Source organism: Watersipora subatra, chromosome 8 (genome assembly GCF_963576615.1).
Source record: "Watersipora subatra chromosome 8, tzWatSuba1.1, whole genome shotgun sequence".
In the NCBI taxonomy this organism is placed as follows: domain Eukaryota; kingdom Metazoa; phylum Bryozoa; class Gymnolaemata; order Cheilostomatida; family Watersiporidae; genus Watersipora; species Watersipora subatra.
The window spans coordinates 36,819,026-36,834,405 of NC_088715.1; the positions used below are offsets into that span (position 1 = coordinate 36,819,026).

A 15,380-nucleotide genomic window follows, 5' to 3' on the forward strand; every position below is an offset into this window, starting at 1 on the left:
GTCTTACGTGTTGTGTTGAGCGTTGAAATGTTCCGCAAAGCCTTTTTGTGGGAACATCAGAAGCGGAGTGAGAAATATTTCACCTGTATCCATGCTGCACAGTCCAATAAGACTCTTGTCAGGTCTGCATGCTGGGTGACTTGCAGGAAAAATAAGCAAATACTAACAAAAGACAAACCTGAACATGTAGCGATGGCATAAGTGACAAGTAGTGCCGGGCAGTGACAAGTAGTGCCGGGCAGTGACAAGTAGTGCCGGGCAGTGACAAGTAGTGCCGGACAGTGGCACGTAGTGCCGGGCAGTGACAAGTAGTGCCGGGCAGTGACAGGTAGTGCCAGGCAGTGACAAGTAGTGCCAGGCAGTGACAAGTAGTGCCAGGCAGTGACAAGTAGTGCCAGGCAGTGACAAGTAGTGCCAGGCAGTGACAAGTAGTGCCAGGTAGTGACAAGTAGTGCCAGGCAGTGACAAGTAGTGCCAGACAGTGACAAGTAGTGCCAGGCAGTGACAAGTAGTGCCAGGCAGTGACAAACTGAAGTAAAGATAAGAGAAAATTTTTAAGGCTAGCTACAAGATGCTTGCTATTAAAATCGAATTTGAGAATTGGCCGACTTGACACTACATTATATATGGAATGTTTTACAAAAGCTACAAAACAAAAGCTACCTAAATTCTGTACGTTATGTGGAATTTACGTAATATAAGTATCTACAGTGATCAGTAAAATTTTAGTTTGCTTTGGTTAAATTTCAGGCAACTTTTTTGTCACAGTATGAAAAGAATAGCAAAGGCGCCAACATCTTTGATATATGGTTTCATTTGATCTCTGTTACTGCTATCCCTGCTATGAATGGCAAGAAACTTGTGAGTTAAAAATAAGACTGTTTATGAACAAATGAGTTGTTGCTCAGAGCAGTATTACAAGTAGGATACTATGTGAGTTCTGTGATGCAAGTGATAACTATTGCTATATATATATATAAATATACATATATAAATATATGCAGGTAATATATATTTATTGAGTAGTTGTTACATGTTCTCCTGTGTTTAAGCCCTCATAAAATATAAGCTCCATTTAACTCTTTAATCTTTATCATGGTGTATTAGAATATTTTTAACTAGAAATGCCCCTGTCATACAGCCCACGACCTGATAATGGAATAAGTGATAACAGAAAAAAGAAATGGCAGTGCTGGTTGTTGAAAAAGTAGTTGTCAGCAGGAATTGGCAGAATCTTTCTCGTCATAAAGGGTCATTGTAGTTCGGCCCTAGCTTGTACATAAGTTGTAAAGAATTTCGGCTAACGTTTCAAATAATTTAATGAAACCTTCGGTGATTGGACAAAAAAACATAGGCTGATAAACTGTGTACCACAAGTTCATACCTGTAAATCAGTCTACGCCTCAAACGGTCTACATTTATTACAGAAACCTTCGAATAAATTCGATTACAAGTAAACAATGCCATAGACTGGTGAAATGAGCACGGTTTTCTAGTGAAATGCGCACTGCTAAATAGTTTTACTATGTGTCGCACGGCTTTATTGGCGTATCATAGGCCGGTCTTAACTTTTATTAAACCAAGCTTTTCAAGCGTTCTTTGGCGATTTTTGGCCAAATTAATCTGTGTATTTGTGTATAATCCGATCAGATAGGTCAGTTTTAAAATACTGTCGACAATTTACAAAGACTTGGTAACATATTTAAATAGGCTTATATGTGTTTTGTATCGTTATTATACTTTAACGACTCTACAAAACGATGGTTAAATTTGTTGATGAGATTTTGGAACAAGGGTTTGCGATGTTGTTGATAAATAATTTTCGTAAGTTGTGTGCACATGCATTTATCATAAAAACTCTCAAACGGTCGCTCCGCTTGTTTGGTCGTGGAAAAATTTATTAATTAAAAATGATAAGACAAGTATTGAACATCGCTTATAGGAGGCCAAACTTGACAGTTTAAAGAAATATTTGTATTTAGGAGCAAGTCTGAAAACTTGTTAAAATGGTAGTTGCTACTAGCAACTACCATTTTATAAGGAGTTACTGTGTTGCCAGATTCAATGGACACTGCCAACTTTGACCTCCAAGTTACACAAACTTATTGCTTCGAGCTTGTAATCTAGTAACCAATAAGAATGATGACAAGAATAAAACTTATATCTCGTATCGTTTGTGTTATTGGCCAATGTGTTAGCCGACATATAATGATTGAAAAAGAATTCAGCTAAAATCTGGTAGTTGATTGGCTAGTTGATAAATCTGGTAGGTGATTGGCTAGCTGTGTAGCATATTCAGCAGCAGTCACTGTTAAAAATTCCACTTGTTCCCTCTTGCTACACTTGAGGGAAAACGACGTATAGGGCTCTCTATTATATATAAAGTCTACCCTCAGGATACGATTGTGATCCGTTCCAGGGTTGGCACCGTAAGGCGAAAAAAATCGTATGCAGGGGTATAGAAACCATAATAATTATATAATGCAAACATACAAGCATTTGAGTATACATGTATTTTTATCTATTTTACTGAATTTCAACTTTTTATCACTAAAATTTTATCACCTATTAGTTTCCGGCTTCGGTTTTAATATAATTTTAGCTGGTCTTATTAAAATCTTTTTTAACCTAACTCGGCAAAAAAGCCCAAATGATGCTGTTCTCGTAATAGAGCGTTAGCAGATTAAGAGAAGTTGTCTGACCAATGAAACTTTTTTCTAAGGGATCGCAACTCCAACATTCCTATCGAATTTAAAATGAAAATATTAGTTTTACACACAAAAATGGCTAAACTGAGAGAAATCCGGACATCGTGTCTCTTCTAAGCGTTGTGAAAACATTTTCGGCGAACAGCATGGCAGTGTTTTTGTTATTTTGACGTATGTAATAAGCACACCGACTGCCAAATTTGAACTCTGGCAAAAATTTCATTGAATTCATATGGTGAAATGAGATTCAAATGGCGAGGTGAAAAAATCATCATGTTTAACTTCGTCAGGTGCAAAAATCGTATACTGAGGGTGAAATGGAGTAGTACCCTGGCAATCTAGTTCGCCATTAGAGATCATCAGGTGTCTCAACAAAGCACAGAAAATCAGTAGCCGCTACTTCTGAAACACTTTGGACATTAGAGCGTCGATATACTAAAATAAATATTTGTAATATTTTTCTTTTGCTGAATAGACCTTACTGTTAAAAAAAATGAAAAGAATTGATGTAAATTAACATTGAAGGTGTGCCCTCCCCTTAACTTATTTTAAAATTACCGTAATCAAGAACCATACACCGAGTGCAATTTAAAAGAAAAAGCAAAAATCTTGTCGACACAAACCTTTACTACTACAGTTACTTATCAATTACTTATCAAATATATCAATTTCGGTGTTCGTGTGTCGTCTGTGATTCAGTTATTCCAACTATAGCTATTAAAATCTTGGAATAAAAAGCTCGTTTCGTGCTGGATTTGAACTCACGAAAATTGCAACCGCAAGATTCTAAACACGCATCTAACCACTGAGCTGAGCTAGACAGCCCTTAACCTTTTCCACACCAATCCCGTAAATCGTCGGGTTGAGAGCGCTGTCTCAGCGTACCAAACCCGCATATGCCCGACAGATCTGAGTCTTCGATAGTTTCTTTTAAATTCATCTATTTATTTTAAAAACGGCACTAAAAATTAATAATTTGAGAAGTTTTAAAAGATATCATACTACTATTTTGAGGCTATAATTAGTCCCTTACACGCATGTACAAAAGAACACGTTCCGAGAAGTTGATCGTTCTTTATGGAAAGCTAATCATCATGAACAGACGCGATATTTCAAGCGCTGCTAAAATGATTCGTTTACAGGAAGATATCGACTGGTTTGAAAGTTAAGAAGAGGATTTTGGTGCAGAAGAATGTGAGAAAGACGATGAAAGTGAAAAAGAAGATCAACAGAGTGAATCGGAGAGTAAAAGTGAGAGTGAAACGGCCGGCGTTGAACGAGGGAGTCATGACGGATTTCAAAAAGGAGCCGATTTAAAACCCAAAGAATTGTATTTTTATGAAAGCTTGGCAGGTGTAAGAAGCCGAATTCCTGGACAGATGAGTATTTTTTGTTATTTAAAGCTTTTTATTACATCGGCCATCATGAATGTTATAGTTGATGAAACAAATAGATATGGCCTTCAAAAACATGGCGATGCCTGGCAGCTTGTCGATGACAAAGATATTTGGCGAGTTTTGGTTTAATTTTGCTTATGGGTATTGTCAAGAAGCCTACTCTGTCGTCTTACTGGTCTACCGATTAGTTGTTGTCTACGCCAGTGTTTAGTAAAATGATTTCAAGAAACGGGTTTTCAATGGTTTTAAACAGTTAACATTTTACTGACAATTCAGAAAACCATGCTGGAAATAAATTGTTCGACCTAGAAAATGTTTTTGGCATGATATGTGACCGGTTATCTTCTGTTTTGCTGCCTGGTAAATTTATATCTATAGATGAAAGCTTGTTGGCTTGGAAAGGGTGACTCAGCTTCAGGCAGTATATTCCACCTAAAAGATCTAGATTTGGAATAAGGCTATTTGCTCTCTGCGATGCTGTCTCTGGACAGCACAAGCTGTCTGTGTACATCGGTGATGAGTGAGAGCAAGCCGAAGGAACTGGTAAAGGAATCACTCACAACATAGTCATGAAATTAATGAGTGGTTTACTAATTTTAGGTAATTGTTTATTTATGGATAATATATATAATTCGCCAGAGTTAGCAGCTAAACTTTCAACTATGCATAGTAAATTATAAAGGGGATAAAGTTTGCAAACCAGCTGTTATTTTGGATTACAACAAACAGATGAGGAAAGTTGACAAATTTGATCAAAATTTGCATTATTATAACGCTGCGCGTAAAACCATGAAATGGTACAAGAAACTATTTTTTCATTTATTAGATATTTGTGTATACAATGCGGCCATAGTTTATATAGCAACTGTAAAATAGCTGACTTAGCGTTTCGACAGAAATTAATTCATCAGATATTTGAATACACCGGATCTTGCCGCAAAAACAGTACTCCCCGCGCTTCAACTTCTTTTACTCATCGAATAGTGACAAATAGTCCAGGGAAAGGTAGACCAGCAAAATTCAGAACTTTTAGGCACTGCAAAAGGCGCACCGATGACAAAACCCTTAAGCGATGCGAAACTAAATTTAAATGTCTAGCATGTGGAGTACCTTTGTGCGAGTCATGTTTTGATCCTTACCATGCTAAATAAATTCATTACAAATTTTATTTAGTGTCTGCAAATGCTTCACTGCTTTGTATCACTTGCTTTTGTACATACACTTGCTAAAATGTCATTATCTATGTATTGTATTTGTTGTACATTTACAGGTTGTATTTGTTGTGCATTTACAGGTTGTATTTGTTGCAAACCGCTCTCTTCATGGTACCCACACTATCAAAGAGTTCAGTTCTCATATTGTTCTGCATTCTAGCAGTCCATGATTTGCTGTTTGAGCTCGTAATAAATGTTGCCTCCTGTCATGTGCTGCTTCACCAAATGTGCCAATGCAGGCTCATAACTCAATTCTTTTTGTGCACAATAACTTTTGCTGCAGCACACATGAATCTGTGCAATGAGTTTATATGCAAAATTGTTACATAAATCTAGTTTCAAGAAATGCATAAAAATCTGACAGCAAAAAATCGTAACTATCAATATATAGATCTCAGGTTGTAAAGTCTTCGTAAGCTGTCTGGAGGAAAAAATCAGTCTAGAAAATATCTCAGCTTTCAAATGCATATTCATTTGCAGCTTCATGCCAATTTGCACCAAAGTTACAGCAGAATTTGAACAGCCATGTCAGGTTTTGTCAGCCATGTCTCGCAATGCTTATCGACATGGCGTCATGAGCATTTCTAAGATCTGCACCCGCAATGCACAGGAGCGCCTAACTTTACTTTTGATGCACTTAGACAACCAATTTTTTTGCTAAGTCTTGCAAACATACGACATCGTGGAGATGCTCATCATAAACCATTTTTATTGAGTTTTTGCTTCTAAAAAAATGTATTTGTTATCGATATTTTATGGTAAAAAGCTGACAGCTTCGTCAAATCAGAATATTGACCAAAATGTTTACAGCCGATTTGCAGGGAATAAATGGCTGCCTGTTGAGAAATTTCTAAGCTTTCTAATGCATATTCATTTGTAGCTGTATGCCAGTTTGCATGCAAGTTATAGCCAAGTTTAGATGACCGTGTCAAGCCTCCGTTTTTCGCTGGTAATTAGGGTCACGCGCTGAGAATTTCGAGGGGCGCTCCCGCATTGCATCGGAGGTAATAACTTCACTTTCAATGCTCTTGGAAGACCAATTTTTTTTGCAAATTGTTGTGAACATATGAATTCATGCAAGTATTATTTATACAACATTGTCAATTACTTTTATTAATTAGAAAATACAATTGAAAATGACGTACAAAAATAAAAATTTGGTAGCTTCAACAAATTGAGACTTTAACAGGAAAGCAATTGCAAGCTATCTACATAAAAAAGTATCAGCTTGTAGAGAAATTTCTCAGCATTCCTATGCATGTTAATTTATGTATCTACCTCAATTTTGATGTAAGTTGATGCAGTTTTTACGCAGTCGTGTCGAAGGCTCAAATCGCCCTAGTAAATGCTCTGGTACGCTGGGGATTTTCCAGCCATAAGCGTGCGGTCGCTAAAGGGTTAACGGTTGACTTGCAACAAAATTCACTTTACAGTTATTTGGTATCACAAGGTTCACCATGTTTTACTCTGCTGTGTTGTAGGTGCAAAATAGGTGGAAATGTGATTACAAGCTCTTAAAAGCTCAAAAACGAACAGTTAAGCATCGCCATAACAAAAACACGGTAGATTGGAATCTCATTGTTAGGCATGATAAGCATTGTTAGGCTCTGATAGTTCTTTGGTAAAACTAGGATAGGATACAGAAAAAACCTCTATTTGAATGCCACCTTTATTTGAAAACCACCTCCAATAGAACGCCACTATAGGAGCAGAGCCGTATAGTTTCACAGAGTCCCGCGACTAACAGAAGCATATACGAGAGCTCGCTCGATTCCAAACAAACAGGCCACGCCTATTATTTTTATCTAAGTTTTAATGGAGAGGTCGCAACATTAATCAACAAAAACTACTCCCATTAGCAGTCACTTTAAAATTGATTGTTGTATCATAAACCATTTGAAAGAAAACAAAATTTCCTACAAATTGCTGCTAATAACGTTTTTGTAAAAACGTAAAGTAAATGCAAAAAAGAGCGGTATTGAGAGCGAGGTATGAATATTCCATTAGAGATCAGTATGTCGATCCGATTTGTTTGGAGTCCGACGTTTTTGTTTCCGGTTTTGGTCGCGAGACTTTTTAAAGCTATATGACTCTGCCAGTACAGAGCTGCATAACTTCACAGAGTTTCGCTGCTAATGGATGCGCATATCGGAGCTCGCACGGCTCCAAACAAACAAGCCGCGCCCACTATTGTTTTATATAAGTTATAATGGAGAGGCCGCAACACTAACCAACAAAAATTACTCCCATTGGCAGTCGCTCTGAAATTGATTGCTGTAGTATACACCATTTGAAAAAAAGACAAAATTTTCTACAGGAAACTACCAATGATTATTTGTAATAAAGTAAAGTAAATGCAAAAGGATGAGATGTTGAGAGCGAGGTAAGAATATTCCATTAGAGATCAGTATGTCGATCAGGTTTGTTTGGAATCAAGCGTTTTTGTTTCCGGCTCTTGGTCACGGGACTCTGTGAAACTATATGGCTCTGTATAGGAAAAGCTGCCATTGTATGGTGTATGTAACGTAATTTACATTTTATAATTCCAATTCTTTACATTTTTTTATTTAAACCTTTGAAAGCGACACCATCAAAATACTTAACAACATCACACTAATATTTTATAACCAAAATAATGTCTTGTTTAACTCGATCTGATACTTTGACGTATATAAAAAATGTTCTAGAAAAATGCTGGGGCCGACGGCATTAATGTCGATTTACCCGAAGTGGAGTGTAAAAAATATGCGACATTGGCATCGCTTCGCTAATGAAAAAATTGAATTTATTTTTCCATAATGCTGATGAGCTAGTCGACAAATACAGCGCCACCCTTTATTTGAAAGCCATCTCTAATTAAACGCTTCTATATGACAAGGGTGGAAAAATAGAGCCCATGGCGTTCAAATAGAGGGTGGACGGTAATCCTCAAACAACGGTCTATTTCAAAACAATGGATTATTTCAAAAGGATCTTCTAAAGATGAACTTACGGAATACAGTGGAACCTCGGTTCTCGAACGCTCCGGTTCTCAACCAACTCTGTTTTCGACTAAAAAAATTAAGATTTGTTCGTCTCGGATCTCGACCATAAATTCAGTTCTCGACTAAACCGGAACATGCGCATTTGAATTAAACGTTCGGAACAGCTCCGGAAACAGCATGTTTATACGTTTAACGACATTGTTATGAGCCCCTTTTGGAATGTTCTCAAAAAAGGGGATAAGTTTCGCGTCATAAATTTTTTACAAAAAGAAGCCATCAGGGAGATCGTCGCCTCTACTGAAAAGACTTTCTAGGGACGCAACTCCTCCAGTCGAGTTACCCTAAAATGTTTTGAAGGATTATTTTTCAAAGATGTGAAGTAAACCTGCCATTGCTGTTTCTTTTTTCTTTTTCACACGATTTTTGATGTAACTGATCTGTTGCATTTATTTGCTGTTTCATTATCAATTTCTGCGATTTTTGGTATTGTATCGTATAACCTTTAATATTTTCGATGTTTTAAGAACAAAGCATACAAAATATCTACTTTTTGTTTTCTTTTTCATGATCATAGATAGAAAATCTTTTATCAAACTTGAACACGATCTATATCTACCCGTTTTTATTTATATTATGCAGTATACAGTACAGTTTAGGGTGTAAAATGTAAAAAAAATACTTTACCGAAGTTGTTAACTCGACTAGGAACAGATTAAAACTTATATAAATTAATTCTAGTGAAAAAACTTGTTTCGGATCTCGAACAACCCAGTTTTCAACCAACCTTCTGGAACAGATTGTGTCCGAGAACCGAGGTTTCACTGTATTTTAGTAGATTTTATCAGAAAGTATCGGTAGTTTTTATTTTTGATTGTTTTTAGTGTTCGAGGTGATCTAACTGACAGGAGGTTTTAAGATTAAAATTACCAAAACCTGATTGTGGTTGAAACGCTCAGATTCAATCAAGAGCGCGATTTAAACGCCTATCGTTGCAGTTCTTGCAACTTTAACACAGCAGCCGATGTCAATAACGAGAGAAAGAGAGAGTGACAGGCAGCCGCGATAATGTGAGTAGTTTTAACCCATATTGTTCTTCCAAGCATTCAAACTGCAATCAAGTTTTGTCAATTTGAATCTTGAAACATCCTGGCAATCATATCACCTCAAACATCAACAACAATCGCAAATGGTAAAAAGTACTTATACGTTCTGATAAAATCTACTAAAGTTTTATCTACGTTTATGTTTTGCATCGGCCTGTGAACGGCTCGCATGATCTCAATGTTATAGTAGAAACATGTAATCATGTGAGCCTGTGAACGGCTCGCATGATCTCTATGCTATAGTAGAAACATGTGATCATGTGAGCCTGTGAACGGCTCGCATGATCTCAATGTTATAGTAGAAACATGTAATCATGTGAGCCTGTGAATGGCTCGCATGTTCTCAATGCTATAGTAGAAACATGTGATCATGTGAGCCTGTGAACGGCTCGCATGATCTTAATGCTATAGTAGAAACATGTGATCATGTGAACGGCTCGCATGATCGCAATGCTATAGTAGAAACATGTGATCATGTAAGCCTGTGAATGGCTAGCATGCTCTCAATGCTATTATAGTAGAAACGCCACTTGTATGGGAAAAGTTGATTAAAGGTTGATTGCAAGCAAAGGTTGACCAGCAAGATACAAGCTGAGATAACTAGTAGTTTTTGATGCATCAATATTAAAACAGAAGGTGAGAAGGTGAAAAACAGTACTTACGCCATGATGGTGCTGACCTCAATTCTTGCTGACTTCAGGAGAATGATTTTATCATCTACTAGGAGGTCATTAAATCCTGGCAGCTGCTTTGCGAAGCGTGTCAACTGAACAAAAAGGAGCTCAGCTATAGCCATCCAATTACGCCATAGCACATTGAGACTCTGAACAGGGGGAGATGCGCTCAGGCTGTTGGCCAGTTCCAACTGCGCAGCAGCGTCTCTGAAATCTTGGCACAGGCCACCAAACTGCTGCACCTGTCCAGAGCCAGGAAAATAGAGTGGATAATCTGGGATTGTGTTTGGACAATGTTCGGCAACCAGCTTGTCGATTTTGGCGGTGAGCTCACTCTGGTTTTGCATGAACGAGTTGAGTTGAGTGAAGTTCTCTTTAGAATGAAGATTAATCTTATCAAGAATTTCCTGGAAGTAGATAAGCTCTGTGTGAGTCGGCTCGGAAGGCATGCTAGCCTCTTTTTTGACTTTCTGCAGTTCTTCTCTTTTTATCTCCATAGTGTACTGTGTTCGTCGCTCATGCGTGTAGCGACCTTTCTTGCTAGCTGCAAACATTATATAGTCGTTAACAGCTGTCCGATCGACTACGTATGTATATGTATAGTCCTACTCCGACATAAAAGTATAAAATGTTCTGGAATCTACCCTACAGGATGAATTTATTCGCGGAGTTATATTTCGCGAAAATGGCCATTTCATGCATATTCGCGGACTAATTTATTCGCGGCTGAAAACTGGCACTCTCTATGAAGAGTTAATTCTATTGCGTTTTGCAATGGAGTTAATCTTACGCATGCGCACATTGCGTGTTTTGGTGTGCGCATATACCGAAACGCGGTATACACCACAGCTTGCAACTACGAGTCGATAATGCTAAGTATAAAATTTTAGCTGCGCCTGAAGGTTTTCACAAATATTCATCGATTTTGAGGCCTTTGATGAACCAACGATTTGTGGTAAGTAATGAGTTTTTTCAAAATCATTTACTAAATTTGTTGAATTTTACTTTGGGTCTTCGGTAAAACGCAATATTTATATTTTCCATCCTACCGCTTCGTTATTTGTTTTAGTGAGAGAGAGATTTTTCATCATACACGGAGGCACCATGACTACAAGGGTGGTAGATGTCATTCTTAGAAGATCACCAATCATTCAGGGAGGTCTTGAAATTAGAAGTGACTGCAGCTGCTAACGAGAAGAATATATCTGTTTTAAAAAGGAACAAAAACGCCTTTACGAGCACAAATTTTTGGTCAACCGGCAGAACTTCGCAATAGCAAGCCACGAGGAAAGTTTTGATGATAACTTCCTTACCAGTCATGCAGTAGCGATAGAATCGCCTTTAACATCTACCCAAGACAGTGACAGCGATATAGAGCTGCTATTACCCAAATAACTAGTCAGAGAGCACCATTACACGCTAGTATTCGCTTATGAAGAGTACCAGTTTAATTTTATTGCTAGACAACCGCCATATGGACTAAACTGTTTATATTTACTTCATCGTTTGTAAAATTTTATTTGTATTTGAAATATTTTATTTGTACACTCAAGTTTGTAATAAATTATAATATATCTATACACGAAATAAAATAGATAATATAATCATGTTTGTTGCAGCGATATCAAGGAGTTGTTTCTCTGCCAATATTCCTGCCTTGTTGAATATTACTAATTGTCTCTAGTTTTCGTAATCGGAGTAGGTTGTTTCATTCTCAATCTGCAGTAAACACAAAAAAGAAAACATATCAATAAGTGCAAAAACGTGCTGTGGTGCAGAAGTGCAAAAACAATAGCTGAAGTATTTAATGAAAGCGATCAGTTTTTAAACAAAAGAATTAACTTAAGCAGGTAATTATGGAAAAACATATCTGCACTGCAAATCAAATACACACCATAATGTCCAGATCAGAATCATGATCGTCCTCAACTTCGGTATTAGAGATTGATGGAGTTGATTTCAATGTAAAGAGACTAGGAGAGATTTTTTGCGATGACGAAGCCATGCCGAATAACTTGTGAAAACCTTGAATAATTTTGTAAAGTTTGATGCAATGGCAATAAAACTCGAAGCACCGGCGATGAAGTTTTGAAACTCGGCTACGTTTAGTACTTCTGCCTAGCGGCTATTTTTGCGATGACACCATTCCGCATATCTTGTGACAACCTTGAATAATTTTGTAAAGAAATGTGATGCATTGGCAATGGTGTTAGCTCAAAGCCCAGGCAATGATTTTAAAAATGTTTTGAAACTCAACTACATTTAGTATTTATATTAAAAACTAGCCTAGCAGCTAGTTTTTAATTTGATGCAGTAGTTATTCTCCCTTGTGATTAAAAATAGAACTAATTATTCACGGAATTTAATAATTCGCGGAATTGACTGTTCGCGAAATCGCGAATTTTTATAACCAACAAATATTTTCATCCTGTAGGGTGTACATCAATTCTCTCATATCTCACAGCAATATTTCTTATATAAAAATGGTTGTAACTACAAATTGATCCGTTTTCACCTCTGAAAATGGCAACTAAAGACAGGGTATTACGATGGAATTATGGTTCTAATTGTTCCAATTCTCCTCAAAATGTAACAAATGCCTATCTCGAGGTTTTGATCTGCAGTAAATGTGACATTATGTACAGTACTGTATAGAGTTATCTTACCCTTGAGACAGACATATTTGGCTAATGGCGGTGTGAGAGAGACTTGACAGCACGTTCGGTACGCTACACTTACCGTATGTAACACAACGTAAAATTACATGAGCTTTAAATTTTAAAATACATGAATTTAACTTACTAACACAAACTTACAAATTATTTTTAATCATACAATAAACTTAGTTCTAATTTTGTCTTCATTTTTATATTTTTTACTATTTTCCACCTTGGCTCTTTTTGCTTTCACTATAACTTTTAGCCTAAAAGCGGAGATCTAAAACTTTTTCAAACTGGTCCGATGAGAAAGACCCGACGATGCTGTTTTCATACTCGGTCACCTCACAGCCGCATCGACAATCATTTCGTATATTAAATTTTTCTCGTATCCAAAGCAAAAACTCGGTCAAAGTTTTGCTCATATCTCAAATATCTCGTATGTTGGAGTCACATGTCAAAGTGCAACATATTATTAATAGAATTATTAATAGAATTATTAATAGAATTATTAATAATAACAACGGTATGATATAATAACTGCGCATGGTATTATACCGGAGTAACAAGAAGACGCTTGGTATTATACCGGAGTAACAAGAAGACGCTTGGTATTATACCGGAGTAACAAGAAGACGCATGGTATTATACCGGAGTAACAAGAAGACGCATGGTATTATACCGGAGTAACAAGAAGACGCTTGGTATTATACCGGAGTAACAAGAAGACGCTTTGGCTAAATACCTTTCAATCATGCTAGCGACTTACCAGATTTGGTCATGCCGACATCGAGACACTTGGAAAAACGACAAGGTACACATATGAGTCTGCCCCGAATAACCTCTGTACAGTTTCCATTTGCAGGGCAAGGCTTAGCTTGAAAGGAATTACTTGTGCAACGTCTAAAGAATGCTTTGCAGGCCTCGCATGTATTTGCCCCTAAAGAAAATGCAGCCTATCATTAAGAAAATAGGCTCATTCTTGACGAACTTGCTAGATGGAACACCAGCTAGTCTGAATATATCATCAGTTATAATACAAGCAGAATCAAAAAGCAGGATGCTGTCTAACGTTGAAGGAAAAGAACACACATTCAAAGGTTGCAGCAGCCTAAGGGAAGCAACTTCCAGCCTGTAACTTACAGCCACAAACCATCACCTCTTAAAAAAAGAAAAGCACAAAAAAATTATTTTGCAAATGTAAACAGTTTAAATTATTTTATCATCCCACGACCAAACAAGAGCGAAGCGATTGATTGGGAGATTTATGATACATGCGCATGTGCACACAACTCCCGAAAAATTATCCGTTAACTCCCGTCACCAAACCCTTGTATGTATAATAATGATACAAAACGCATATAAACCTATTTAAATATGTTACCAAGCCTTTGAAAGGTTACCGCAAATTCCTAAAACTAACCCATCTGATCTGATTATACATAAATAGATAGATTAATTCTGCCAAAAATCGCCACAAAACGCTTGAACAGCTTGGTTTATTAATAGTTTCGACCGACCTACGAAACGCCAATAAAGCCGTGCGACAGATAGTAGAACTATTTAGCAGTGCGCAATTCAGCACGAGAAAAACGTGCTCATTTCACCAGTCTATGGCATTGTTTAATTGCCAAGAAGGTTTGTGTACTGTTTGAGGCATAGATCGATTTACAGGTACGAAAATGTGGTACACAGTTTATCAGCCTACGTTTTTGTCCAGTTACCGAAGGTTTTTCAAATTATCTAGAACTTCTAGAATTATCAGCCAGATTTCTTTACATATTATCTACAAGGTAGGGCGTTACTACAATGCCCTTTTATGACAAGAATATTTCTTTATTTCACTCAAGTTTGCATAAAACTTCCAGACGCGTAAATGCCAATGCTTGCTTTCTGTTACATATCGCTGTCAAAACCATTGTACATTCACAACACAACCAACTTCCAAACTGTATATTACACATCAGCTTGCCGTTTAACTTTTAATATTGCATTTCAGAGATATAATAAACATATTTCTTTACTGTTGTTGTTAGTTAAATTACGTACAGTAGGTTAGGTCTACGGCTTGAATTAATATTTATTTTAACCAACAACCAACTTTCAAATTGTATATTACACGGCAGCTTGCCATTTTACTTTTAATATTGCATTTCAATATAATAAGAGATTTAATAAACATATTTCATTATTGCTATTGTTAGTTAAATTACATACAGTAGGTTAGGTCTACAGCTTGATTTAATATTTATTTTATGCATTGTAAAACATTTAATAATATAAATTATTAAATAAATAATATGAAATATTTATTTTATGCCACTCTTAGCCGTACAGACATTCCTCTCGATCTAGCATGGGGTTTGACAATACACAAGAGTCAAGGTCTTACCACGGCTAAAGCTGTCATTGACATAGGCCACCACGAAATGACCTCCAACTTTACCTCCAAAATAAATTGTTAGTTGCGCCTTTTTAGAGTCATGCTCCCTCAAATTTATTTTATATCATCTCAAACAAGTCTCATTTACATTATACTCTGTCAATTCCTGCTGAGAACTACTTTTTCAACAACCAACAGTTCCCTTTCTTTTCTCCATTATTACTTTGGTCGTGGGCTGTATGACAGTGGAATTTCTAGTT

At 36.8% G+C, this 15,380-nt stretch overlaps 1 protein-coding gene across 2 annotated transcripts in view; it reads right to left on the reverse strand.

The window, feature by feature from the left end:
* Positions 1 to 15,380, reverse strand: part of LOC137402882 (peroxisome proliferator-activated receptor delta-like) — a 35,208-nt gene that overhangs the window by 3,492 nt on the left and 16,336 nt on the right. The window contains exons 3-5 of one of the 2 annotated variants that reach the window (XM_068089394.1): positions 13,507 to 13,677; positions 10,069 to 10,624; positions 8 to 139 (exon numbers count right to left, since the gene is read on the reverse strand). In XM_068089394.1, the coding sequence (XP_067945495.1) occupies positions 8 to 139; positions 10,069 to 10,624; positions 13,507 to 13,677 (859 nt within the window). The remainder of the gene's footprint in view (positions 1 to 7; positions 140 to 10,068; positions 10,625 to 13,506; positions 13,678 to 15,380) is intronic. The other variant, XM_068089395.1, reaches the window with a different exon arrangement.